Below are 26,775 nucleotides of genomic sequence, written 5' to 3'. Positions count from 1 at the left end.
AATTCGCTCTAAGTCTCCTTCCTCAATATCAATCCTTTCCTTCTACCCTCCAATGGCTCTCTCCTCCCTCTGCTCTCTCCTCCCTCTGGGCACTATCCCTAATACAAAAGGCACAATTTAGAGGACACGTGTCTGAAACACCTCCTCTGTCTAAGCACCTCTCGTAGGTAATTTTCCACCAAAACTTGTACTTCGTCCAACAACGGTTGATATGTCCTTTGGTCCCAGGCTTCCTCCAATTATCGCCATTCCAGGATACAGTGTTTCAGCTCCCCTCCATACCTAACTCCTAAAACAAAAGTCATCTGCCTAACTAACGAAGATGGTGTACTTGCACCTGCAACAGAAGCATGAGAACAGAATATCCTTGAACGCACATGAATTTCGCTGACTACCTCAAAAGGAGAGCTTTTCCAGGGAAAGTACCCTTCAGGCCTACATAATTCAGCTAACATTTGAAATGCGAATCGGCCTTTCATAGCAAAACTAGAACATTCATTTAGGCCTTTACACATCAAGAGTTACACGCATTAATCAATGTTGCATCAGCAAGTACTATTCTTCATCACGTCTAAGGCCCAATTGTTCATTTCTACATATGCAGACTTTAATATGATGCACGTTTAAATCTAATGCATTACATTTCACATGCGCTACTTCACTAAGCATTTGCAATGAATATCGAAAGTTATACAATCACATTTAAATGCCACTTTCACCTTCTCAAATGGCACAAATTAATTTTCTATCATAACACGTACACAATCTGTTATTTACTTGTATATTTCTAATGATCACCTTTTAATACAACACGAGAATATATGCAGGTGCAGACTATCGACGATTATGATGCACCCCTACAATTTTCAAAACATCATGACGCTCTATCAGTTCCCCCCTTTGATGACTAGTGTCATCACAAAAATCACAATTCCCTGGAGAAAGAACCAACCTAAACAGAGTCTTCCCTGTCGGAACTTCTCTAGATTCTTGATATTCTGGTAGTGACTGTCCTGCAGTCTAGCCATCCTTATCTCTTGCTCCCTGAGGGATCTTTCAACTTGGTTCGCCTTGTACCACTGGTAAGCTCTGGCAAATCCCCACAAGCAAACCACACAGACCACAGTGATAACGATAGGCTTCAGAATATAACCAAGAATCCCCTTCCCCAAATTCACAAACCAATTTCCTACTCTGCCAAAACCTTTACCAACCTTTTCCCAAACACCCTCTTCAGTCAAATCCTGAATCTCATGATGGATCACAGTACAGCACTCTTGAACCTTCAACATTTTACAGACTCCACCCTCTTTTGCCAATAACACATCTAAAGCAAGACGGTTCTGCATCATCATCGTACTTATCGACAACATCTCCCCATCAACAAGTATCAACGACTTACCTGTATTAGTCGATAACTTGTCAATAACAGTCGCCAACTTTCTAATCTTCACATCATTCTGAATCACTCCCAAACTTGGTATTACTGCTCCAAAAATATATCCAATCACTGCTCCTGCACTTGCTCTAGAATGCTTTTCACCTTCCAAAAGTTCTAATTCCTCTGTGTTGTAGATTTTGGGGAAATAATTCCCAGATTACAAGTGCCATACCAATTCGCAGGCAGTCTCACATAAGCATTCTTTCCACACACATAATATACTGTTTGCACTACTTGTACCGGACCTTGCAAAAAGTTCTTTGCAGACTCTTCCATGGTGAAAACATGATTATACGTACTCTGCCCCACATAGACCTTATCATAATAAGTCTTTACGCGTTTCACACACAGCTTCCCCTTCTGCACTAGGTCCAATGCTATAGGGCCATAGCTCCCCTTGGCTCTGTGAGCCCTCTCCTCCTCTGTCTAATCTACTGGACTTTCTCCGGTGTTACGTGTTTGTGTTAACTGTCTATATCTATCTTCTACTTGATCTACAAATTTCTTCTTGACACTTGTTAGTGAACAGGTTAGATTATGTCTATGGGCATAGGCTGTGTCTAACGGTGTAGTCGGTATGAAATACTTCCCAATCCTATCTTCCTGCTTATGATAATCATACTTATTCAGGTGCTTGTAAGCTGGTACCTCTGAAAGCACTGCATCGTAATTCGAAAAGAAGTACTCATAATGACCTCTCCCATAGAACATACTAAGCAACAAACTACACGAAATTCCGTACGTCAGCGGAAGATGGTGATATTTAATACCCTCGTCCACTGAGGCAGGCAACCACATACACACATAACAATATTTCGCATCCATCATCTCCACATATTCATATAGCATCTTGGCATACGCATTTAGCTTAAAATCACCTCTAGACAAATCTACATGCAATCTACGATTATTCCGATCTAGCATAGCCTTTTCAGCTCCTATGATACCCTCTTTCTTGTTTGAAGTACTGGGTGTAGGTGTTCCCTTCACCTCTATGACTTCTACCTCATGTGGAATAGAAACTGCCACTATAATAACCACAACTATTGAAACTATCACTCCCCCTATAAGTGTACCTATCATACATTTGGACATACAGTTCGGATTTCCAGCCTCCATTTTCGTTGTCGGCTTGTTTTTCCGCAAACGAACACTTAGAGTCTCTTTCTCCACCACAAGTTGCTGTTTAACCAGTTCAGACACCACTCCGGAAGTGCTGGAAATCCCCTTTCCAGTACGTTAGTTCTTTATTTACACAGTCCAAAAAGACTTCCTTAACTCTTTTTCTTCTATGGAAAGTCCCTACATTTATTCTTCTTCCTCTCGGGCCCAGGTTATCTGCTTTAAAGCACTTATTTACAAATCACAGTTCATTCGCAATCCACGATAAGTTCAGTTCCAATTGCAGCTAAAACATGATGCAAAATTTCAAGACCAACATCTACCATTTGGTGAGGTGGTGGTTCAAATCCAAACGTCAGAAAAAACAATCTGTGCAAGATCAGGATTCGTACTTTGCTCAAAACTGGAGGTTTCTGAACCGTGATCGTCAGCACCCCTTCAATTTCAAGCCCTGGAACTAACAGTTCCACATCGATTTTCAGTTGAGGACTCCTGCTGATCACTTTCATGGACCTCAGCCTCCTGGAACTCAGTCCTCCCGGCATCAGTTACTGCGTAAGTCCACTCCGGGACAGCGTATCTCTGGCAAGGCACCCTTGTCCTTCTTGATCTCGTCAGATTTTGAGTTTGCTCTTCTTCACTCTCTTCCGATTCAGAAATCTCAGACACAGGGGCAAGATCTCTCTCGGGAGCCAGTCTCAGATTCAGCCTTCTCTGTCTCCCAGGCCACACTCCTTCTGCACATACAGCCCTTCTGCTTTCCTCCAAAACCCCCTGCGCACCACTTCCTTCCGCTGATTCTGACTCTGTATCACTCCCAATGTCACTTTCTTCCTCAGAGTCAATATCTGGGTTGTGTATAGCATAACCCTCCTCAGCTTGGTTTGTTGAGCAACCAGCTTTGTCAGCAGTCCTTACCTTACAGCTTGACTTGTCCCCTCTCGTGGCCCTGCTGCCACAGCTGAATTATCATTCGTGAGAGAAGCTGTCTTTTCCAAAGGTGCTGAAACTCTGCGGGTGTGGGAAGCATGTATCAAGTTTGGCAATCCTCCACACTTCACTGCTGTGTTCGTTACCAGTATTACCTGGTAGGGGCCTCGCCATGAGCATCTAGGCAGCTCTTCCTCACATGCTTGCGAACAAGTACCCAATCTCCCAGGCGCAGGCCGTGGCATAGGTCACTTGAAGCTGGAACAGCGGCAGCTTGCACCTGCTGAGACACAGAAACGGATCACATCAGCTAGTCCTTTGCAGTAATCAAGGATTAAGTCAACAGTAATGTTTATCACAGTTGTAGACGGTACTGCTGGCAATTGCATCGCCTTCCCCATCAGGAACTCATGTGGGGAAAGACCGGTTCTTCTATCTAGGACACTGCGAACACTCATCAACACCAAAGGCAATGCATCAGGCCATTTCAGAGATATAGACGAACACACTTTTGCCATCCGTGCTTTCAAAGTTCCATTAATCTGCTCCACTATCCCAGAAGCCTCTGGTCGATAGCTACAATGGAATCTCTGATCAACATTTAAGGCAGCACAAAGCAACTTCATGATCTAGCTGTGGAAGTGTGTTTCTCTATCCGACTCCAACGAGGTTGTAAAACCGAACCTGGGAATCAACTCCCTCAATAGTAGCTTCGCCACTGTGAGGGTGTCACACCTTTGTGTTGGGTACGCTTCCACCCACCGTGAAAAAACAAACACCACCACTAGAATGTACCTCAATCCATTGCACTTAGGCATCTCGATAAAATCTAACTGCATCCTATTGAAAGGCCCTCCTGACCTCCCAATGTGACTCAGTGTAACCACAGTCTTCTTTCCAACATTCATCTGTTGACAAGTAACACACCTCTGACACACTGCTTCAGCAACCGCACGAATTTGTGGATTGTACCACGTCTGCCTGAACACTCGCACCATCGGATCCCTTCCAAGGTGCACAGCACCATGAATCTGCCTTGCCGTCGGACACAACAAGTCATCTGGTAACACTGCTCAACCATCATTTGAAACCTATATGTCAATATCCCCTTTCTCACATCCTGACTTGATCCATACTTCCTTTTCCTACTCTGAAGCATCTTCCTGCAGGCGCTTGAGCTCATCTCCAGTGTCTGCCATGGCCAACATCATGTTGAGCTTGGTTCTTTCTTGGCTCGCTCCTGTGTAATCTCCAGTAAAAATACACCCTTACTCCACACAAAAACGTGCAACTTCATCCGCGTACATATTGCCAAGAGAAACAAAATCAGTCCCCCTCCCATGTGCTGCAAATTTCACTACAGCAATTTCCTTGAGACATTGCAAAGCCTCCAACAGTTGTCTCACATATTCCCCAATCCTGATGGGCGAACCAGATGATGTCATGAACCCCCTCTGAGACCATAGCTGTCCCAAATCATGAGCCACACCGAACCCATACTGGCTGTCGGTGTAGATGGTGATTTGGATCTGATCGGCTGCCAAACAGGCGCGAGTCAAGGCAATAATTTCGTCCACCTGTGCACAGTATACTCCTTGTAGACGAGCAGCTTCGACCACTCCCGTAATGGTACACATAGCAAACGCTGCTCTCAACTGACCAACATTGTCCTTAAGCATGAACCATCGACAAAGAAAATTTCATCAGGGTCAGGCAGAGGTTCATCGACAATGCCAGGTCTCGGTTTGGTGCAAAGTTCAGTCACATCAAGACAGTCATGGTCTTCACAATCTTCATCATCTGCATTTGGCAAAGGCATCAGTGTAGCAGGATTTAAAACAGAACACCTTCGCAGAGTCACATTTTATGCGGCAAGTATGACTTGCTTGTAGCGTGTGAGTCTATTGTTGGTCAGGTGTTGTGTTTTAGTCCTCTTCATCAACAGTTCAACAGAGTGTGGAACGTAAACTATCAAAGGGTGACCCATGACAATGCTTTCAGACCTCTCAATGCTGACATCTGTTGCAGCAACGGATTGAGACATCCGGGCAACACCGGAACTATTGGATCTAAAATAGCTGAGAAATAGGCAACTGGTCTACGGATACCTCCATGACTCTGAGTCAGGACTGACAATGTGCAACCTTCTCGCTCACTACAGAACAATGAAAAGGGCTTGTTGTAGTCAAGCATTCCCAGAGCCGGAACAAAACACATGCCCTCTCTCAACTCCAAGAATGACACCAAACAGTCGTTGTCCCATGGTACCGGATCACTCACATCCTTGTGCGTCAGCCTTTGCAAAGGCTTCGCCTTCAGGGAGAAATTGGGAATCAACCAATCCCAAGAACATTCTGACTTTCCTCTGAGTGGTAGGTACAGCCATATTCATGATCGCCTCAATCCGATCTGGTGCCACCTTTCCCTTGCCTTTCTCAATTCGATGACCCAAGTACTCCACCTCACTCAAACAATACTGCAAATTATTTGGGGTCACCTTGTGTCCATTCTCTGTCAAATGATTCAGTAGCACAATCGTGTCGATCTTGCAAGCATCCTCAGTTTCTGATGCGATAAGGAGATCGTCAATGTATTGCATGAGAACCAAGTTCTGCGGCAACACAAGACTCTCAAGGTTCTTTTTCAAAATCTGGTTAAAAATCGATGGACACTCTGTATACCCTTGAGGGATACGATACCACGTTAACACACGGTCTTCCAGCCGGAAAGCAAATAAATATTGACTTTCCTCGTGGAGGGGTTTAGAAAAGAATGCTTGACACAAGCCAATCACAGTAAACCACTCTACTTTGCATGGAATCTGGAATAATATCACTGAAGGATTCGGTACCACTGGACCACATGGAACTACAATCGTGTTGACCTTTCGCAGGTCTTGCACGATTCTGAATTTTATGCTTGGTTTCTGTAGTCCTATAATGGGCAAGTTGCATGGACCTCCCATTATCTCCTACAGGATTCCCTGCTTAATCATGGAATCAATTATAGGTTTGATCCCAGCGATCGTCTCTGGTGACAGATTATACTGAGGAGTTCTCGGAAACTCATCATTCTGCTTAACCTGGATCTTAACTGGCTCAACACCATTGATCAATCTAATTTCTTCTCCCGTGAAATCCAACACATCCAATGAAACAGAGTCTCTTAAGTCAAGTGGAAGCTCTTCCACTGTCAACGCAGGATACATTTCTATGCACAAATGCGGATTTGCAACCTTAAAGTTGGCATAAGCATCCTTCGTCTGTACTTCCACTCCCTTAGGTGTGCATTAAATGGTGCAGTTTAGCTTGCACAAAAGATCTCGTCCTAGCAAGCAGACTGGACTTGAGTCGCTCACCACGAATTGGTGTCGATTTTTGAAAGTTCCTATTTTCACAGGAATCGGCTTGGTCAGTGGATTAGTCATTTTCTTGTTTGCCACTCCTATGACTTGGATCGATTGTCCCGAGAGGGGTAGGTTGGGAACTACTGCAGATGTTACAGTAGAACGGGTAGCACCAGTATCAACCAAAAAGGTGGTGGGGTGGCCATCGACATCCGCCTCTACAAACGGTCCCCTCTGGTCTACCTCAAAGATTGCCCCAAGAGTGCAGTCTTCCTCCCGTCTCAGGCACCGTAATTTCAATGGGTCTGAGCTGTACTCAAAGTTCTCGAAAAAGGGCATCTGCTGGTACGTTTGATTTCCCTGCGGAATTCTCAGAGGTTGCAGGACTTGCACCTGTGGGACCATCGTCTCCCCTTGCATAGATCATGGTCTTGTTACTCCATTGATGACCTCAGGTACCTGCACTAACTCTGCCTCTTGTTGCACCTGGTTTGCTGGATTCAATCTATACTCGCGCTTCCAATGCCCGATTTTGTGACACAGGTGCCACGCAGTGGTATTTTTCAATATTGCCACATCCATCCCTGTCTTGGGGTCTACAGGTTTCCCTTTCCCTTGACCCTGCGCATTCTGAGTCCCTCCTTGATTGTTTCCCTGTCTTCTCCCTAGCGTCCCCCCATTTGGCTGAGTCTGGAGTTCCCTGTCAGCGGTTTGCATTTGGACTAGCATCAGCTTGTCCTTAAGCTTTCTGTGTTTCGAGTCCACCTCATCATTGCAGTACCTGGCATACCGCAGTATTTCATCCACTGACTTGTTCTGCCAGCAGATCAAATGTTGCTGAATCATGAAGCTAACTTCTGGTCTCAGACCCAAAACGAACTTGGAAACAAACTGTCCCATATCCTTGGGGTCTAATGTATCTAGCACACTGTACTGCTTAAATGCTTGTAGGAGGCTCCCGTAATATTCATGGATAGACTCCTTTGGTTCCTGGACCGTTCAATCTATCTTAGCCCAATCAATATTTTGTGGCGAGATTTTGGATTTCAACCATGTAATTACCTGTTCAAACTTTTTCATAACAATAGGTGAAGGACCATTTGTAACAGAATCCCTATCTGGTTCAAAAGTTGGCCAATCAACTGCAACTTTACAAGCTGCCCACAAATCACTCGGTACTACAATGTCAAACAATGTATTCAGATCAACTCACAACACCTTCGAGATTTTAACAAAACGATCGACCTGCTGGTACCATTCGACAGGCTTCTCCCTCAGCCGAGGAAAGTCATTTGTAAATGCTGCCAAATCACCTCTGCTCCAAGGCACATGCACATATCCTCCATTCTGTACTTCTCGTAAAGGGTAATTCTCCACACATATCATTCCCCCTCCTGGAGGCGGTGTCTCTCCTACACTCTTTTTAATGCTTTTCTTCTTAGACCATCTTTCCTCCCACTTATCAAGCATGCTCCATGCTCATATCCCTATAATCAATTCTCGAATGTGTGCCTTCATTCCTATGACTCTCTTCTCTTCCAGTTCCTGGTCATGTACTGCAATCTATGATTTCTCTGTAACATTTTTCTTTTGGTCAGGTCCACCTCATACCTTTTTGCCAGTTCAGTCAATTTCTCATGTGCTGACCTTGCCTTGTGAGTTACATCCTTCGCTACAAACAGTAACTTGTCTGGTTCATAAAGTTCCACTCTCTCCAAAGGCAGGTTCCCACTAATTATCTCATCTACTTCAGCTTTCAATCTCACCACATCCAACATCTTTGCTCTTATAGCAACTTTCAGGGTCCCTCAACTAGATGCGGCACTTGATTCTTCATTCTCTCTGCTCTGATCGCCACATCGGGCCTTTTCCGCTATATTCCTTAGGACTGGTCGACTTTCTGAGTCTCCGCGATTCCAGTTTCCTGTTATCCTGTCACTCTGGTTTCTTACTGGTGGTTCCCACATACTTAGGTCTGATCTTGAATCAGCCAAAGACTTTGGTCTTGCCGTTCTCACATCCCCCTGTCCTCTAGAGGAGTCTGCAGTGACTGGTAATGGCGTACTCGATTCTATGGGTCTCGGGAGGTGAACTATCCCACTCACTGTTCCATTCCCTCCAGAGCCAATCCCTTCTCCTCCTGCTGACTGCGCCGGACTCCCATTTCTTACCTGATCTGGGTCATATACTGACACTATGGGGCCAACGGTAAGCAGTACCGTAAGAGCATCCGGTAGCCTTGTAACTCCATTAACATCAATACTTGCTGGTGTCCGTGTTATCATCCCTTCTGTTCCTGTTGAGATTTTCCCCACTACTCTCGCATTGGGCTGAGCCTGCGATTCTCCCATCCCCTCTGTCGGTACTGACTTTACCTCTTCTGAGTCTGGGTTATGTGGGGGTGGTCTCTCTGACAGTAACCTTTCTTACAGGCTGTCATCTCTCTCACTATCGTCTTCATCAACACTCTTCTTCTGCCTGTCTCCCACCTTCACCTTCAACGGGAATATTCTATCCCCCTCAATAGTTTCCACCCTCCAGCTTTTCTCCAGTGCGTCCCATCACGCATCTTGAAATGCCCTAATCGACTTTTTCACACTTTCCTGACTTCGATCTCATTTCCTGTCATGTGCTGCTCTAATCCATGCATGTAACGCCTCAAACTGTGTTGGTCTGGGTAGAGGTCGCAACAAAGACACTGTTTTCAACTGGTACAACGCCTCCAACCTGAAAGTACAGTAACGTGAAAAAGCCAATTCTCCCTCTTTCTGCCAATTTTCAAGCCGCATTATAGTATGCAATCCTCCATTCGTAGCCATGTAATGGGCCGGAGTATCTTCGGGTGGAGCTTCTTCTCCTTCCAGAGTAACCACCCTTCTATCTCCTCTACACATGTCTTGTAAAACTTTAAAACATTTCATGATGAAATCAGCTCCTTTCTACACACAGCGTTTCGCTCTACTTCCTGATATTAAACCACCAATCCCAGAGCGGCTTCACACCAACTGACCTATTGCAGCGCGGCACCCACTGACGTCACTCTTCCTCCACATGCAGCAGTTCCCCTCCTTCACAATTCGTCTCTTACACACTCACGTGTCTCTTTCATACAATGAAATAACTGTTTGTCCACCAAATGACCGAACAGTCACTTCTCAGACTGCCTGTCCACCAACGACCGGACAGTCTCATACAATTGTCGACCTCAACTCCGGCAATCGTCTGTCCACGAAACGACCGGACAACTGCCTCAGACTATCTGCCCACGAACGGCCGGACAGTCATGTACTTAATCAATAGGATCTACCCGCTCAATAATCCACATACAGTAGCCCACGGCCTGCGACGGTTACTCATGCACTCATACACACGTTCCCCTATCACCAGTGGGTCAGTCAATGACGTCTCATGGCTCCCACAATAACTGGTCAGACAATTTCAACTCTGGGTGTCTTCAACACCACAATCTCTTATCCCGGGATATCAAAATCAAATCTTATGGACCGCGCGTGCTCACAGTCCGAAACCACAATCACTCGACTCTCACACCCACTCCGCAAGACATCACATAATCAGCACAAAACCGAAATCTAACAGGTGTGCCTCCCTGTTCATACTCACTCTCCCACGAACTGCTGCTTCTGCCGCACCGTTACTCTCCGCCGGCTTCCATCAAATGCCGTCATCCTCCGCTCACAATCCACTGGATCACCATCACTTGGGCTCTATGGGATCAATATCTACCCTTCTCTACTTCTCCCCTTACTACAGAGATAACCATCCTACTCTGCTACCAACTGATAACGCCAGATTCTTATCTTATCTAATCTTACCACTCCTAAGAATCCTCGGCCGACTGGACCTTTTTACCTGCTGAGAAGTGTAAAGGGGAGAAAACCAATTAATTCGAAGTTAGATCAATGGACCAATCAATTCAGAACTCGAAAGGATCACTAACTCCGAACCAAATTTAGGAGATTTATTACAAAGCCAAAAATAACTGAACATACAAGCACCTCATAACGAGGTTAAAGAAATACATAGGCACTAATACAAAGTTCATTCTATGCACCAATCTAATCCGGTGAAGCATAAAAAGAATAAGAATCTCCAGAAATATTAAACTAGCGATAAGTGCTCCAACATCTAAATCAGTCTTCATTGATACATGTGAAGAAATCCATTAATCTGTCCCTACACATCACTAAGGTGACATCCCTACTTAGCATCTCCCAAGCAATATCAAGAAAAGGTGTCAGCTCGTAAAGACTTCCTAAGAAGTACACTCACGTTGTAAGGGTCAGTGGCCAAAGCTACAGATTTATTCTAAGTCTCCTTCCTCAATATCGATCCTTTCCTTCTACCCTCTAACGGCTCTCTGCTCCATCTGCTATCTCCTCCCTCGGGGCACTATCCCTAATACAAAATGAACAATATAGAGGACACGTCTCAGAAACACCTACTCTGACTAAGCACCTCTCGTAGGTAATTTTCCACCAAAACTTGTACTTCGTCCAACAACGGTTGACAATTGGAAGGCTTCTTCCAATTATCGGCATTCAAGGATACAGTGTTTCAACTCTCCTCCATCCCTAACTTCTAAAACAAAAGGCATATGTCTAACTAACGAAGACGGTGTCCTTGCACCTGCAACAGAAGCATTAATAAATGTTGCATCAGCAAGTACTATTCTTCATCACGTCTAAGGCCCAATTAATCATTTCTACGTATGCAGACTTTAATATGATGCACGTTTAAATCTAATGCATTACATTACACATGCGCTACTTCACTAAGCATTTGCAATGCATATCGAAAGTTATACAATCACATTTAAATGCCACTTTCACCTTCTTAAATGGCGCAAATAAATTTTCTATTATAACACATACACAATCTGTTATTTACTTGCACATTTCTAATGATCACCTTTTAATACAACAAGAGAATATATGCGGGTGCGGACTATCCATGATTATGATGCACCCCTACAATTTTCCAAACCTAATGGCGCTCTATCACAACAATAGGAAAAGTGTTGAATAGCGGAAGGGTAGAAATTACTATTCCCACGCCAATAAGTGTAACAGTAGGGAAAGTGTTGGATAGCTGAGGGGTAAAAATTACTATTCCCACTTCAATGAGTGCAACAGTAGGGAAAGTGTTGGATAGCAGATGGGTTAAAATCACTATTCCCACTCCAATGAATGCAACAGTAGGGAAAGTGTTGAATAGCGGAGGGGTAACAATTAATATTCTCACTCCAGTCAGTTCAAAATTATAAATAAATAAAATATTAACAACAAAAATATTTAAAAAGCAAAATAAATATAAAATATATAAATATGTTAAAAATTAAAATACAAAGATATTTAATATTAACATTTAAAGATCAAACATATTATAATGTTAAATACATATGACAAATATCTACAAATATATTAAATAAAATAAAAAATAATTTTCAACCAAATAAATATTTTTAATTAGAAATTATTTAGAAACAAAAACATTAATTACTACATACATTTACTTTTTTTATTTCCTACCCTATAACACCACACAATTCACAACCCACATCTACATTTTAAATAAAATGTACTTACATAATTAACATAATTAATTACCAATGAAAGAAATATTATTAATTAAAAAACAAATTAAAACTCATAAAAATTAGTGAACCTCCCCCACTTAACCCCTACAATCCTCAAAACCCACAGCTGAAATTAAACTGGAAAAAAATATTTACACGATTAAAACGTATTTTAAATTAAAAAACTAATAGTATTTAACAACTAATTATAAAGTGAGTAAAATTCATTTGCTCTCCACCCTTTACTCCTATAAAAGTAAAAACCACACATAACAAATATAAACAATTACCATGGGGCCATATGTAGGTAAAACGTGTTTTGCGATTCTCTAATTGAAATTATTTGGGAATCGCAATTAGAGAATTGCAAAACGGAATGTAGGTAGGATTAGCAAAATATTTTGCGATTCCCACCTATTCCTTATTTGCGAATCCCAAATTCAGATTCGCAAATAAGGAATACCTTGCCATTCATTCCTATGGGCTAGAAGGCCCATAGGAATGAATAGGAAGACATTCTCAATTTGCGATTCTCAATTAGAGAATCGCAAATTGAGAATGCAATTTCAAGGTTGCAAGGTGTCAATAGGACACCCTTTTGCACCCCTGAAATAAACATGTGTGCACATGTGGCGTACATACATGCGCTAAGGGCATGTATGTGTGCCACATGGCACTGTGAAAAATGCAAAAAAGTTCTGAGGTTGGTGGTAATATGCGATTCCTTAAGCCAAAATTGCACAACTTGGGTGCTTCCTACATTGCATTTAAGGAATCGCAATTTGGGATTCCTTAAATGCATTAGCAAAATAAGGAATCGCAAATTTTGCGATTCCTTATTTTGCATGTGGGTTTTTGTGTGCTACATAGCACACTGCCCAAATTGCGATCGCAAACGCCGAAATTCGGCGAATTTCAGCATTTGCGATCGCAATTTGCCTTCCTACATATGGCCCTCAATTAATTATCAATTAATTATTTATTATTAATGATAAACTAATAATTAATTAATTAAACATAAATTACTTCCCACCCTTTACCCCTGTAAACCCCACAACTCACACCTAAAATGAATTACATAATTTCCATATTTAATTTTCAATTAAGTAACTAATATTAATTAAGACCTAATAATTAATTAAACATAAATTACTTCCCACCCTTTACCCCTATAAACCCCTCAACCAGCACCTAAAATGTATTACACAATTTCCAAATTTAATTTACAATCAATTAATTATTATAAATTAATAACGAATTATTGATTAATTAAAAATAAATTACTTCCCATCCTTTACCCCATAGACCCTACAATCCACACCTAAAAAAAATTACACAATTACCATAGTTTATTATCAAATAGTTAATTAATATTGATTAACAACCAATTAATAATTAATTACAAATACATTACTTCCCACAATTAACACTATAAAATCTCAATTAAATAAATATTAAAAAATAATCATTAATTTATTTTAATTAAATTACTTCCCACCCTATTCCTCTATAAACACACAACCCACTACAGAACTAAAAAACGCAAAATGTAATTAAAATAAAATTGATAACTACTACAAATTCAACACATATATTAAAAAATATAAATAATACTTATACAAAAACATACATCACATACATTTAAAATGTAAACTAAAATACATAACTCTAATTAAAAAATCTATATTTTAAACAACTATATTTTTGCAAAAGATATTTATGAATTCTATATTTTTATAAACGATAGTTCTTACCTTAAATTCGATATTCTTTACGAGGATATTCTTTCTGTCGATATTTCTGTGTCACGATATTTCCAACTCAATATTTGTGTAAGTCGACATTTCCAACACGATATTCTGTCTGAATACCTTTTTATATCTCACCTGCAAAGTCATTTGCACAAATCTAGTCTTTATAAATTAGAGTGTATGGATTCAAAAACTCAGTTATTTTTGATAAATGTATGTCAGCAACATAATATTGTAAAATGAAAAACTCTAAAAATAAATCTACTTGCTATCAAGATTCACAACTTTACTCCATTTTAACACTGCTTTCTATGAATAAAACGTTGTACTTAAATCCCAAAGTTATTCCGTTGTGTTATACAATCACACGGACAAAATCGCTATCCGTAAATTCAGAGGTGTTACATCAGAAGTTTTTTTGAAATGTGTTGCAGGCAACTAATGATGTTAGGTAGGAGTTCTTAGGGAAGGTGAACACTTTTCTAGAATTTGATCAATACAAAGAGATGGTAAATTCAACCGTATGTTACTTGGGCATCTTCCAACTTTGTATACACAAAAGTGCTGTTTTCCCTTTCCTGTACAATATATTTGAGAGGGAAGAAACCACGTCAGTCATTTTCTAGCATCTGAGTGATGACTGCCAGCTTTATTAATTTAGATAACTCATGTATTGTGTTGAAGTTCCTCATAGTGACCAACTGCTAGATGTATTTCTGAAAGGTGGTAGTCACAAACGTCAAATCTTTGGTGTCAAGCACCAGCCTTGATTTCCTAGAGTACTGCATAAATTAATGTATTTGTGGTTCGTTCACTTTATTCCCCATTAGCTTGTTTTGTGATGCTCTGGCTTGTAACAGCCAGCCACTTCTTAGAACAGACGAGTTCATAGACAGATAGGATGTACAGAGCTCAATGCATGTCATGTCATTTCTCTCGCGTCTGTGTGACTGCAGGGCAGTTTTTAAATTATTGTGAAAACTATTAATATTGTCCTTGTAAACACAGAAATCAAATACTATTGTGAGTTCACTGACTTTCAGATTAAGTCCTCTTAGGCCTTGTCTTTCAGTGGGAAGTGAGGATGAGGTCAAGGCTTACTCTAGAAAAGGTGGTGTGAGCTAGAACATGTATCACTCATAATAAATATGCTGTTCAAACTTTGTTATTTTCTAAAGCTTACATTTTATTTACATTAGTTTACTATGCTTAGTAAATTCAGTAACTCTTATCATGTAATCTTTACATTCAGGCAGGGATGGCAGATAGTATGTGACTCAGTCTGTGACTTTAAGAGCTTGCACATATTCCCAGCAGAAATATAAATACACACCTGTAAATTGCAAGCTAAACGCAAGCACTGCATTGTGTTTTGTCAATTACTGTCATCTAGTTGGAAATCTTACTTAGTTCATGGTTTGGTGGAAGCACACGCTGTGCAGGGGTTGAAAAGACACATTGGCATCCTGGACTCACATGGGCCATTATGCCAATAGGAGCTCTACTCTGGTTATAATGGTGGGGGTAACAAAGGACACACAGTGGGCGGAGAGGCGCATGGACCCTCATGCTTCTCATCAGTGCTGCTTGGGGAATAACGAGTGCACATTGGTCTTGAAGGCGAATGGGCCCTCACACTTCTTATACTTCTTGTACTGCTGAGAGAAGAAAGAGCACATAGAAAGTCAAGGAGACATACAGAGCTGAAGGCTTCTCCTCACTGCTCCTCCGCGGTATCCTCTACAGTCGTCTCTTGGAAACTGCAGTTGCATCGACCATCCTCATGGCAGCACTGATGGTTTCTTGACTGAATAAGGAAGGTTCTTTACATGCAAAGCAGTCTTCCTGCTTCTCTTCTTTAGATATAGCCATGGTAGTCTTTTCCTCGGTGCCAGGGGTCTACCCCTTACCTCTGCAAGGGAGAAGTCAAAGGTTTTGCCTGTGGTCCCAGCCTTTCCATGGGTTCTTTGAAGAGGAATCAAAAACTAGATTAGGCAAAAGGATCAGCGGATATACACTACAATACGGTTGGCCTGCAACTAACTGTCCCCACCGGTTCGATGTGGACAACAAAACTTCGAGGGAGCCAATCATGTAAAATTGTATATTCCTTGCAGGTGTGTCACAGTGCTGTGGTAACTATCTTCAGGCCAACTGTCACTTTCATGTGTGTCATTGCTCTCTGGCCAATTATATGTTGTTGCTGTGGTCTTTCCTTTCCACCAAAACAGGATGGAGGACGAAGGGTATGGGAATGCCCTCAACCAGTTCATTGTTCATGTGTTGCTCTTGCCAGTCCACATGCTGATCATCTGCAATGAGCTTGGCGCAGGTCCATGACCTTCCTACTTCTTCAAAAATGTGAATTAAAAACCTGAAACATGACCTTGATTTACAGTCAATGCTACAGGGATCGAATAACCACAAGAGCTGCACTGGTGGGGGTGAGGGTCACATGTAGGGAGAAGGGGAGAATGCAGCACTGATTTCCACTAACTGTGCGGTGCCAAAAAGTCTTAGACATGCAACCAAACCCCCAAGCTGTTTACATTTCTGTGAATCACAATTTTACTGCAAAAAGAAGAGAGTCCTGAAATGGGTGCAATTCTCAGTATCAAACTCACAAAAAGTAATTCTGGAATCAAGAAGGAAAAGAGAAAAGAGAAAGCAGCAGGGAGGATCAGTGTCTCCAGGGGAGAACGCTTCTTAAGGATGAGAACCCTCATACATCCAAGGATGATATGCTTCATCATTGGGTTCCCGTCTCACAACAGGACGGCAAGGTAGCTGGTGTGGGCTACAACTCCCAAAATGGGAGGAGCAGAGGTGTTTTAAATTAGATGAGCAGATGTTGTCGCAGAGTCAGGGGCAGATTGCAAAAGGAAGAATAAGGATAAAACTCTCTCAAGAAAGGCTGGACTGAGTTTATTCGGATGCCCTCTGTGATAAGAGGATAGAAAGAGGAAAAACCAGGAAGAAATAAAGTTTTTTCTCTTTGTTACGCCTCATTGGGGAAGTGTAAGGTTTTGACACCTCCCCAGGTTTACATGGTGTTGTAAATCTGTGAAAGTGTCAATATCCATGGGCGTTGCTTTGGAACGCCCATGGAACACCTTCAGTAAAGCAACACAGCGATTTGCGCAGCATTGCCTTACTCCATGTCTATGAGCCCATTCAAAGTCACGCAAGTGGCTATGCGTGGCCTTTTAAATATGATTTGGTAGTTTGCACCGCCGAAGTGGCTCATAAATAAGCCCCCCAGTATTTACTAAAACGTGACAATACTATATTACATCATGGAAACATATGGAGGATGTCATGTGCAAAAGGGTTCTTGTAACTACTCCATGCATAAATATGTAAATATATCATCAGAAGTCATCACTCCTAATTATTCCAAATTTGTGGAATAGGTAGCCTAAATTGGATATTATCGCATGTTTGTTGTGTACATAGCCCAACTACTGTAACATAATTACTGTCTTGGGGGATTACTCTGAATTTAGGGACAGTTTAAGACTAAGCATGCTCCTAAAATGTAAGCAGAGCAAGTGTGTGTGTGTGGGGATGTGTGTGTGTGTGTGTGTGTGTGTGTGTGTGTGTGTGTGTGTGGTTGTGCGCGTGTGTGCGTGTGTGTCTAACATTTTCAAACCAGTTGATCTTCAGCTTTGACATTATTAGCATAACAAGCATTTCCAAAGCAAATAGGTCTGTCTTGTATGTGCTGCAATCTCATAGGCACACCACTCACCCTCCTCTCCTACAGACTCAGCACTCACACACTACACACAGCTAACCCTACACTAATAGAGACACACTGCTTACTCTGCACTCACACCATCATCCTGGCATCATAAAGGCAAAACACACACCTATGTACTCATTAGCATACCTCTCACCCTGCACTGATACTGGGACAGGCCTCATACAGGTACACCTGTCACCGGACACACAATACACACAGCCCACCGAACATTTATACAGGCACGCCCTGCACTTGTGCACTTTGCTCATCATGCACTCATACAGACACATCTTTTATCCTACACTCACTAAGGTACACTGCTCACCGTGCACATGAACAGGAGCACCTTACACACAGGCACATTGCTTACCCAGCACTCAAACAGGAAGCCCCTTATCCAGTGCATACACAGGCACTTTCACCCAGGCACACTCCTCATCCTGCATTTTTCCTCCAGCAGTCACTCCTTGTAATGCGATCCCCACAGCCAACTCCTGACAACCCTTACATGTACTTACCAGTTGTAAGGGAACATGTGGGAGGGAGGTGGGACATGAGACAGTTAGCCCAGTGCCCTCTGTGCTGACACCTCAGTCTGTTACCTCTGGCCAGCCTCAGGCTGAGAAGGGGAGGGCCGCAGGTTGTTTCTCACCAATGACACTGGCTCAAGCTTAGCTCTACCTCGCCAACTGGAGCACAGTATACAGCAGGTTCGCGATGTAGCTTTGGGGTCATGAAGGCTGGCAATGGTATTAGGTGGCGCTCATTAGGTTTCGCCTGACCCAGCGCATGCGCTGGTCTGACGAGACTTATTGAGAGGGCTCCAAAAAGTGCTACCAGGCCAGCCTAGAGCTACAGTGCATGTGCGCGGGCGCGCGCATCGCGCTTTACCGCGATTACTTTCACTTTCGGGCCGCATGACCGCTTTGATGTTTGATCGTGATCACTTTCACTTTCGCGGCCGCTTTGCAGAGCCAATAGGTCTCGCTTTTGGGACCTTATAAGTATTTAGTTATGCAACTGTTGCATGGCTAAACACTTATAAGGTCCCAAAGGCGAGACCTATTGGCTATGCCAATGCTTGTTTTTATATGCTGTGGGGCTCAGAAGTGAAAGGGTACTTAGTCATGTGGGGGCATATTATCAAGGACGGCGTTAACATTATCGCCGGGTTAGCGGCAGAAAACTGCCGCTAAAGCGGCGATAATGGTCTTGATAATATGCCCTGGAGAATTCCAATAGAAGCCCAGGTTCACACCAGAACCTGAGCTTCTATGGGAATTCACAAGGGCATATTATCAAGCCCATTATCGCCGCTATAGCGGCAGTTTTCTGCCGCTAAACCGGCGATCATTTTTAACGCGGTCCTTGATAATATGCCCCGTGGAGCGGAGAACCCTGCGCCTTCACATTTTGAAGCAGTAGTAGGCAAACCCTCGCCAGTCGGTAAGATTCCACTTTGAGCCGCCCAAACTGACCACCGTCTCGTTACATTTGGACATTGTGGCCATCCTAAATTAAGCTCTTAGTTTAACGGAACCAGGTTTGAGTCTCGGAGTCGGCTCAACATCCTGTGATTCTTATTCACCCCATGCCTACAAACATTAATGTGTCCTTGTGTAACGTAACTGGTGCTCATGTGAAGCGCTCACATACCTACGGAGTTCTCGCTATGTAGAACTGCAAAAAAAGAAAAAATAAAGAAGCTGAAAGAGTTCCTTTCAAAGCTGGAGGGAAGTTTAGAACTATAGGCTTTGTGCTGCTTGTCAGATGTGCTGTTGCTACAGCAGCCCTGTTGCTGTCACCCATGTGGAGCTTGCCACTGTGCAACATTATATATCTCTGAGACAATCTGTCCGCAGCAGGGACAGTTTCTTTTGGGAGTGGACAGTAAACATATAATAACAATAACCCCATGAGCATGGCATGGGCCCTTTGCTGTCCATGCAGTGCATTGGAACTACTTTATCAGAGTTCTGACACAACTGTCGCCCAATAAATGCCTGTAAAGAAGCTCTGCATGGGCTGGAGCCATAGACCCATTCTCTATACTGCTTCTAAATGCTCTTTTTCTGTGATTACATGCCAAACCTAAACATGAGCAGGGATGTCCTCAGTGCTTAATTTGTAAAATATTAAGTGCCAGGGCCCTGACCAGGAGGCCACTGCAGCTTGCACCACCCATCGCCTTTGTCATCGCTACCAAAACAACTACTAACCATCTCTTTCACCTGCAAGTGCGACAGTTCAGATTATTCCAGGTCCCCAAAGCTAAAGGAATGGCTGGGGAAGCAGGTATTAGCACTATTTTAATGTACATTGTATTGCTAAACAACCGTTGTTCTGCTCATCTCTAAAGTAGATGAGCAGCGCCACCATGTGGTAGACTGTTCTATGTATGGTGTGGACAATTAGGGGATGGTGCCCAGCACCGGAAACTAATTAAGTGCCGGTGCTTAGCACCGGAAAGCACAGGCTCAAATTAAGCACTTCCTCAGCCAAGTTACAAGATTTCAAAAGACTGCACTTGCCGGAAACTGTTTATGTTTTTGGACAATCCTTCTCCACTTGTTTGATGCTGTCTGTGTTTCATTTCTAACTTTTACGTGCAGGCCTAGTAGTTGTGAAGTAGTCAACACAGATCTAGCAGCCCACTGACCTGCACCTGCACCCTCTCTCTAACAGGGAAACACCACTGGGTGACTATTAATTATTTTTTACCTTAAATCTCAAGACAAAAAAAACTATAAAAAGGGATGTCAATAAAATGATTTGCCATCAGTGCTTAATTTGAGCTGGTGGTTGCCAGTGGGAACACCGTCACTTATTTTTGGGGACCAGCACTTATTTTCCAGAATCAATGGGAAAAACACACAGATCGGGAAGATGGAGGATGAGAAACTATGGCAATAGGAGTAGAAAGGGACCTTCAAGATTGAGGTAAGGGGCAGGGAGCATCAGGTAGCGGATTAAAGACGCATTACGTGGAGTTAAGACATGCTTGCCACCAAAATACAATAATGTGCCTCACATTTACGGATATTGAGCAACAAAATGTCCTAATCCATGTCGCATATCCGAGGGAATCAGGAGGCCCATCAATACTCTATTGGACTAATTAACAAATAGGGAGTCGATGGGCAGTCGCCCTGCAGGTTAAAAACCCTCTAAATCACCACTGTAATCAGGGGTCTCCAACCATGTTTAGAGGAGTACCACTTCAATCTGTCCCCTTATTATCCATCAGCCTGCCAAACAATGTAGAAAACTTGTCTGGGGACTTGTGACAAAAGTCTGCTTCACACGAAAAAATATCAAGTAAGCCAAAGTGAGAAAATGCATAGAAAGTTGTATCGGGGACACTGCAGGAGGGAATCTCGAACCTACAGAGAGCCTGTTTCTCTTCAGTGCTAGCTTTAAATGTATAGGGAAATGTAAAGCTCTTATGCATTTATTCCCCATAATGCAATATCTCGTATTGCATTTAGTTATTGAGTGAGCAACATAAAAAGCACGTCAACACTGACCTGTTCTAGCCCAACAAACAACACATCTATGGAAGTTTCTCCTTATCCCTCCATTTTGTTCTGAAAATGTAATTTTTTTCTAGATGAGATTTTAGAAACCCTAATATTTTTTCTGAGATTGCGCTAGCCTTTTCATATCTCTGTGTGGTTTAATATTTTTATTTCGCCTTTTTCAGCGCTGGAAAACAAGCTTTTCAAAAAGATCTGTGAGAAGGACTTTGATACCTACATTAGTTTAATGGAGAAGTCATCACGTGCCCCTGGATTTAGAATATCTGACGACGATAATGGACACAACGACAAACCATCTAAAGCTACAATTCCTCCACCAAGCATAGACCGCGCAGTAAGTGAGCCCACGATAACCACTGATTACATTACCAAGCTGAAAAGGGACATTTGACGTTCTGTCTCTTGTAATAACGTTGGATGGGAATGGAGTGATCTGATTAGAGGGGTACTGTTAAACGTCTTTAGGGCTACACCATAACATCATTTGCTTTGCACTGTCCAGGGATCACAGCTAAGTATTACGTAATAGCAAAACTTAAAAAAAGTAACGAGTGCTCTTTGATTCAGAGAGAGGTCACTGGAAAGGAGCCTGGGCCAGTGGCGTAACGAAAGTTTAAGGGGTCCCCCTGCAATGTACACATAGTGACCCCCGCTCCGGATTTAATCCGGAGCGCTCAGGCCTGAGTACTGTGCTGAGGGAGTCCTCTGCAGCTCGGGGCCCCCCGCCCCGCGGGGAATGCGGGGGCCTGTGTTACGCCCATGGCCTGGGCACATCTCAGGATGTAGATGTGGCTGATATGAGAAACATTAAGAGTAGGTCAGAGGCCCGGGGTAGCCTTTTGATACACATATCACTGTGGCTGACATCCAGGTGTGAACCTCTAGTCACTCCCATGCCCTGTGTTCTGTGGCTATCCAATTTGGAATTGCTCCTTCTGTGACAGACTGCTTCTGGAGGACATTTCAAATGGAAACAGAACCCCAACACAAACTTTAAGGACTCAGACCCTAAATCTTATTTGGCACATGGAAATGGACTATAAGAAGGGAGGCCGAGGCCCCCCAAAAAGGCCAACGGTCAAGCAGCCAGACGGGCTGACAGAGGAGGGGAAGTTCTGTAAAACCTCTGCCTATGACCAGAGCTGAAGACTAAGGCCTTCTAGTCTTCTAGCTGGGTGAGAGGACATCGTACAGGGACATCCAAGACCACCCGCTTCTGGAGCCTGGGGCACCATTGCTTGCCATGTGAGGTAGAGGAGAGCACCGGAGGGAGCAGGATCCAGGGGAGGATCCTGGTGAGTGAATCCAAGTAGCAAGGTGTGCGGAGTTGGCTCCTGCACCAATCTGCCCATTGCCTGTGTGCAAGTTCAAGTCGGCAGCCTCATTTGCCAGACGGTGCAGCAGCAAAATTTGCATGGGATTGGGCCGTCATCCTTGTGCGGTGTGTAAGCCAGAAACCTCTTACGCCAGACAGGGCTGCCATTTGTAAAAACCTGTTGCTGTGCCAATCAGGATATTGCCTGAGTGAAGAGCAGGTGTGGTTACCCTATATGCCAGAGGGTGCCACTGGAGGAAGACAAGGTTCATAACCTAGTTGCTGTCATCTTTGTAGGAGGGGCCACCATGGTGACATGTGCAGGCCCGAGTCCAGACTGAGAATCAGAACCAGAAGCTTTCAAAATAAACCCCTCCCTCATCCCCTGTGTGGGGAAGACCAAAATACACTTACCTTTGCATCGGGGAAGCGTCAAGGACACCCAGCCGCAGCCCCTGCAGAGCTGCCTGAGTGAAACTTTCCTGAGGCAGCTGCTGCAGCCACTGCACCCGCAAGAGTGACGCCCTTGCGTGTTCGATTGGCCAATCCCTGCTGGTGAAAGTAACACTGAGTGAAGGGCCAGAAGGCCCTGGGGGAACTTGTTTGCCAGAAAGCGCTTCGGTACTGGAACACTTTTGATCCAAACAGTCGGAGTGGCATTCCTGAGACTCTGGTGGCTAGTGGGCCTAACCTGAATGTTGCCTATAGTGAATGGGGGATTCAGATAGTGAGAAGGAATGGGAACACATGGGACTGCCAGGAAACACTAGAACCCTGACCTCAGGGAGCTATTAGCATTGTTTGTGGATGATGTATCTTACTTTGTGGTCGTATATAAAGTCTCCTTTTTTCATGAAAAAAAAGAATTTGATCGTATAGTGGTTTATTGCTTCTATTGAATGTATCTTAAGTTGTGAGATGTTTTTCACCCATCTGTGTTGATCCAGTGGAAGTGTGTGTAAATATTTTTGTAAGCTCAGACATGAGCTCCCTACCACACCTTACAACTCAATCCTCAGCAACACTATTCACAGTAACTCAGAGTTTGGCCCATTGAAACTCGACAATATTTCACAACCCCGAGGTCCTCCGATAGATCTTTGTAAGAGCTAATAAGGACTCAGATAATTAGAGATGGAAAGCCACTCCTTCATGAGGACCTGGAATAAAGAAGTGTCAATCTAATAATAATACTTTCCCAATATCAATAATATCATCAATAAGAACATCAAACACATGGATTAGTCATCAAAATGCCTTTATCTAAACTTCAAGATGAATGGTCAAAGCATAAAAAATACAATAGAATCATTTAATTGACAGTAATTCTTTTGTAATACAGGTAAATCACAATACATCACAGCTTAGAGCAAATACATCATCAAATAACATCTTGCGTGAGGGAGAGAAGAAAGAGAGAGATAATACATTGCAAAATACAAAATGCAACTTGAAATCATACAAACCAAGAATTAGTTGTAGATTTTTCAGAACCAGGATATGATATAAGTCCAATAGAATGCTAAAGTATGGGAAACAACCTTTACCTACACAGTAATTACATCGCACTACCTTTACAACGCAGTCAATACAACGCAACATCCTTTACAACACATGCCATTACAACACAGCCATTACATCGCATCTCACTACAACGCATGTCATTACAACGCATGTCACTACAATGCATACCATTACAATGCATACCAATACAACGCATAGTTTTTACCATTACACTATCCAACACTCACCCTACTGTTGCACTCACTGGAGTGGGAATAGTAATTTTTACCTTAAACTATCCAACACGTACCCTACTGTTGCACTCACTGGAGTGGGAATAGTAATTTTTACCCTTACACTATCCAACACTTACCTTAAATGCAATGTAATGGTATGCGTTGTAATGGTATGCGTTGTAATGGTATAATGCGATGTCATGGAATGCGTTGTAAATGTAGTTTCTAAAAATGCATTGTGTTTGACATGCAATGTAAAATCTTGCGTTGTAATGGATGTTGCAATGTAAAAACTGCATTGTAAAGGCATGCGTTTTAAATGTTTGCGTTGTAATTTTGTGGTATGATGTGGAAATCTGTGGTCTGGTTTGGAGATATGTGGTGTGTTGTGTAACTACGTTGTGTAGTTGTAATATATGGTTTGGTCTGGAATTATGTGGTGTGTATTTTAAATGTATAGTTTGGTCTGGAATTATGTGGTGTGTATTTGAAACTGCATTGTAAAGGCATGTGTTTTAAATGTTTGCGTTGTAACGTCATACATTCGTGCGTGGGTGATGGTCTTGCTACATTCGGGGGGATCCACTTGAAGGTCTTGCGGAGGATGCGGAGGGCATTGAAGCAGGTGGAGGCGGCGGCGTTGATCTGGCGGGTCAAGGTGAGGGAGAAGTTAAGAATGATGCTGAGGTTCAGGGCGTGGTCAGTCAGGGTGGGTGGGTTTCCGAGGACCGGGGGCCAGCAGGAGCTGTCCCACACAGTAGGGGAAGTTACGGGGACGAGGACCTCAGTCTTCTACGAGTTAAGTTTTAGGCAGCTGTTGCTCATCCAGGCTGTGACGTCTTTCATTCCTTCTTGGAAGGTGAGTCTGGTGTCTTTGGGTTTTTTTGTGAGGGAGAGGATGAGCTGGGTGTCGTCGGCATAAGATACTATGCTGAGCCAATGCTGTCTGAAGATGGCAGCGAGGGGGGTCATGTAGATGTTGAAGAGCGTGGGGCTGAGCGAGGATCCTTGGGGTACTCCACAGTTGATCTCTGTAGGTTCCAAGAGGAAGCGAGGGAGTCTGATCCTTTGGGTTCTGCCAGAGAGAAAGGAGCATATCCAGTCGAGAGCGGTTCCTCGTATGCCGGCGTCGTGGAGTCTGGCTGCGGGAGTGCGGTGGGAGACGGTGTCGAAGGCTGCTGAAGGTAATCAGGAAAGTTCAGCTCAGGGAAAATCAGAGTTCAAACTGACAGCTTGTCAGGCTCAAGATTTACAGGGAAAATAGCTGTACCTGTCCTTTTTCCACGGAAGTATTATACCTTCTTACGTAATCAATTCCTACTCACAAAATAACTTTTTCAAAGTTTGCATGAATTCTATTGGTCAAAATCTGTGGTGCCGCCGTGGTGTGATCGTTTTCTAACCCAAATCGTCCGAAACCCATACGTAATATCTTTGTTCAATGTTCACTGTTTTCTAAGAATGTATTATATCACTTCTCTTCGGAAATAGGAAATGCATTTGCGACTTCTCATGTCTGCTTCACACGCGCTCCTCTGAGCTTGCAACAAGGTTGATACAGGTGTTTTTTTAGTTACATGTCCATTATTCAAACTGTAGGAAAGAACCTTCAGCGATAATACTCATAGCTATAATACAATCAGGTCAGCATTTCTAGCCTATTTGAAGGAAATAATAAAAACTAAATATATTTCAAATCTCGAGGTCTACATGGGAAACTACTAATTCATCATTTTCTAATGAACAAACACGCTAATATTGAAAACATTTAGAGAAATGCATAAGAAATAATACAAGAAGCATAATTTTATGAAACTTAGAAACATAGTCTGATTACGATTCATTAGAATTTAAGCAAGCACTTTCTCTTAGATTTTTATGTCAAAGAAACTATAAGCAGGAATCATTTTACTTAAGTGTTTTCATAATAATATTTTGCTAAACTATGATTTACATTATTACTTTTCACATTATTATCCCAGCACATTAGTGGGTTTCTCTCTCTGTCATGAATGACTCAATCTCAAACCAGTTTGTGACACTTCTGCAAGCTTTTACAATGCAGTTTTAAACTTTCACGCATTCACAAGACACTCTATAAGTCATGTTTCTTAAGTAAGGATTAGTATCATACACAACGAGCAGGATTTGATCGAGCAAGACGTTCTTAAAAATCAGGCTCCATCAGTCTTCCTGCTGCTTATAAAAGACAGACAGCATATGTGTCTATTATTGCTGATGCATACTTATA

General features: G+C 42.8%; 1 protein-coding gene across 1 annotated transcript in view; it reads left to right on the top strand.

Moving 5' to 3' along the window:
- The window catches only part of COL28A1 (collagen type XXVIII alpha 1 chain), a 688,108-nt gene that overhangs the window by 567,355 nt on the left and 93,978 nt on the right, over positions 1 to 26,775 (top strand). The window contains exon 33 of the mRNA XM_085630877.1: positions 21,635 to 21,804. Within this exon, the coding sequence (XP_085487003.1) occupies positions 21,635 to 21,804 (170 nt within the window). The remainder of the gene's footprint in view (positions 1 to 21,634; positions 21,805 to 26,775) is intronic.

The sequence above is a fragment of the Triturus cristatus genome, chromosome 10, assembly GCF_964204655.1.
Source record: "Triturus cristatus chromosome 10, aTriCri1.1, whole genome shotgun sequence".
NCBI classification, from domain to species: domain Eukaryota; kingdom Metazoa; phylum Chordata; class Amphibia; order Caudata; family Salamandridae; genus Triturus; species Triturus cristatus.
This window is presented reverse-complemented; position numbering and strand designations above follow the sequence as displayed.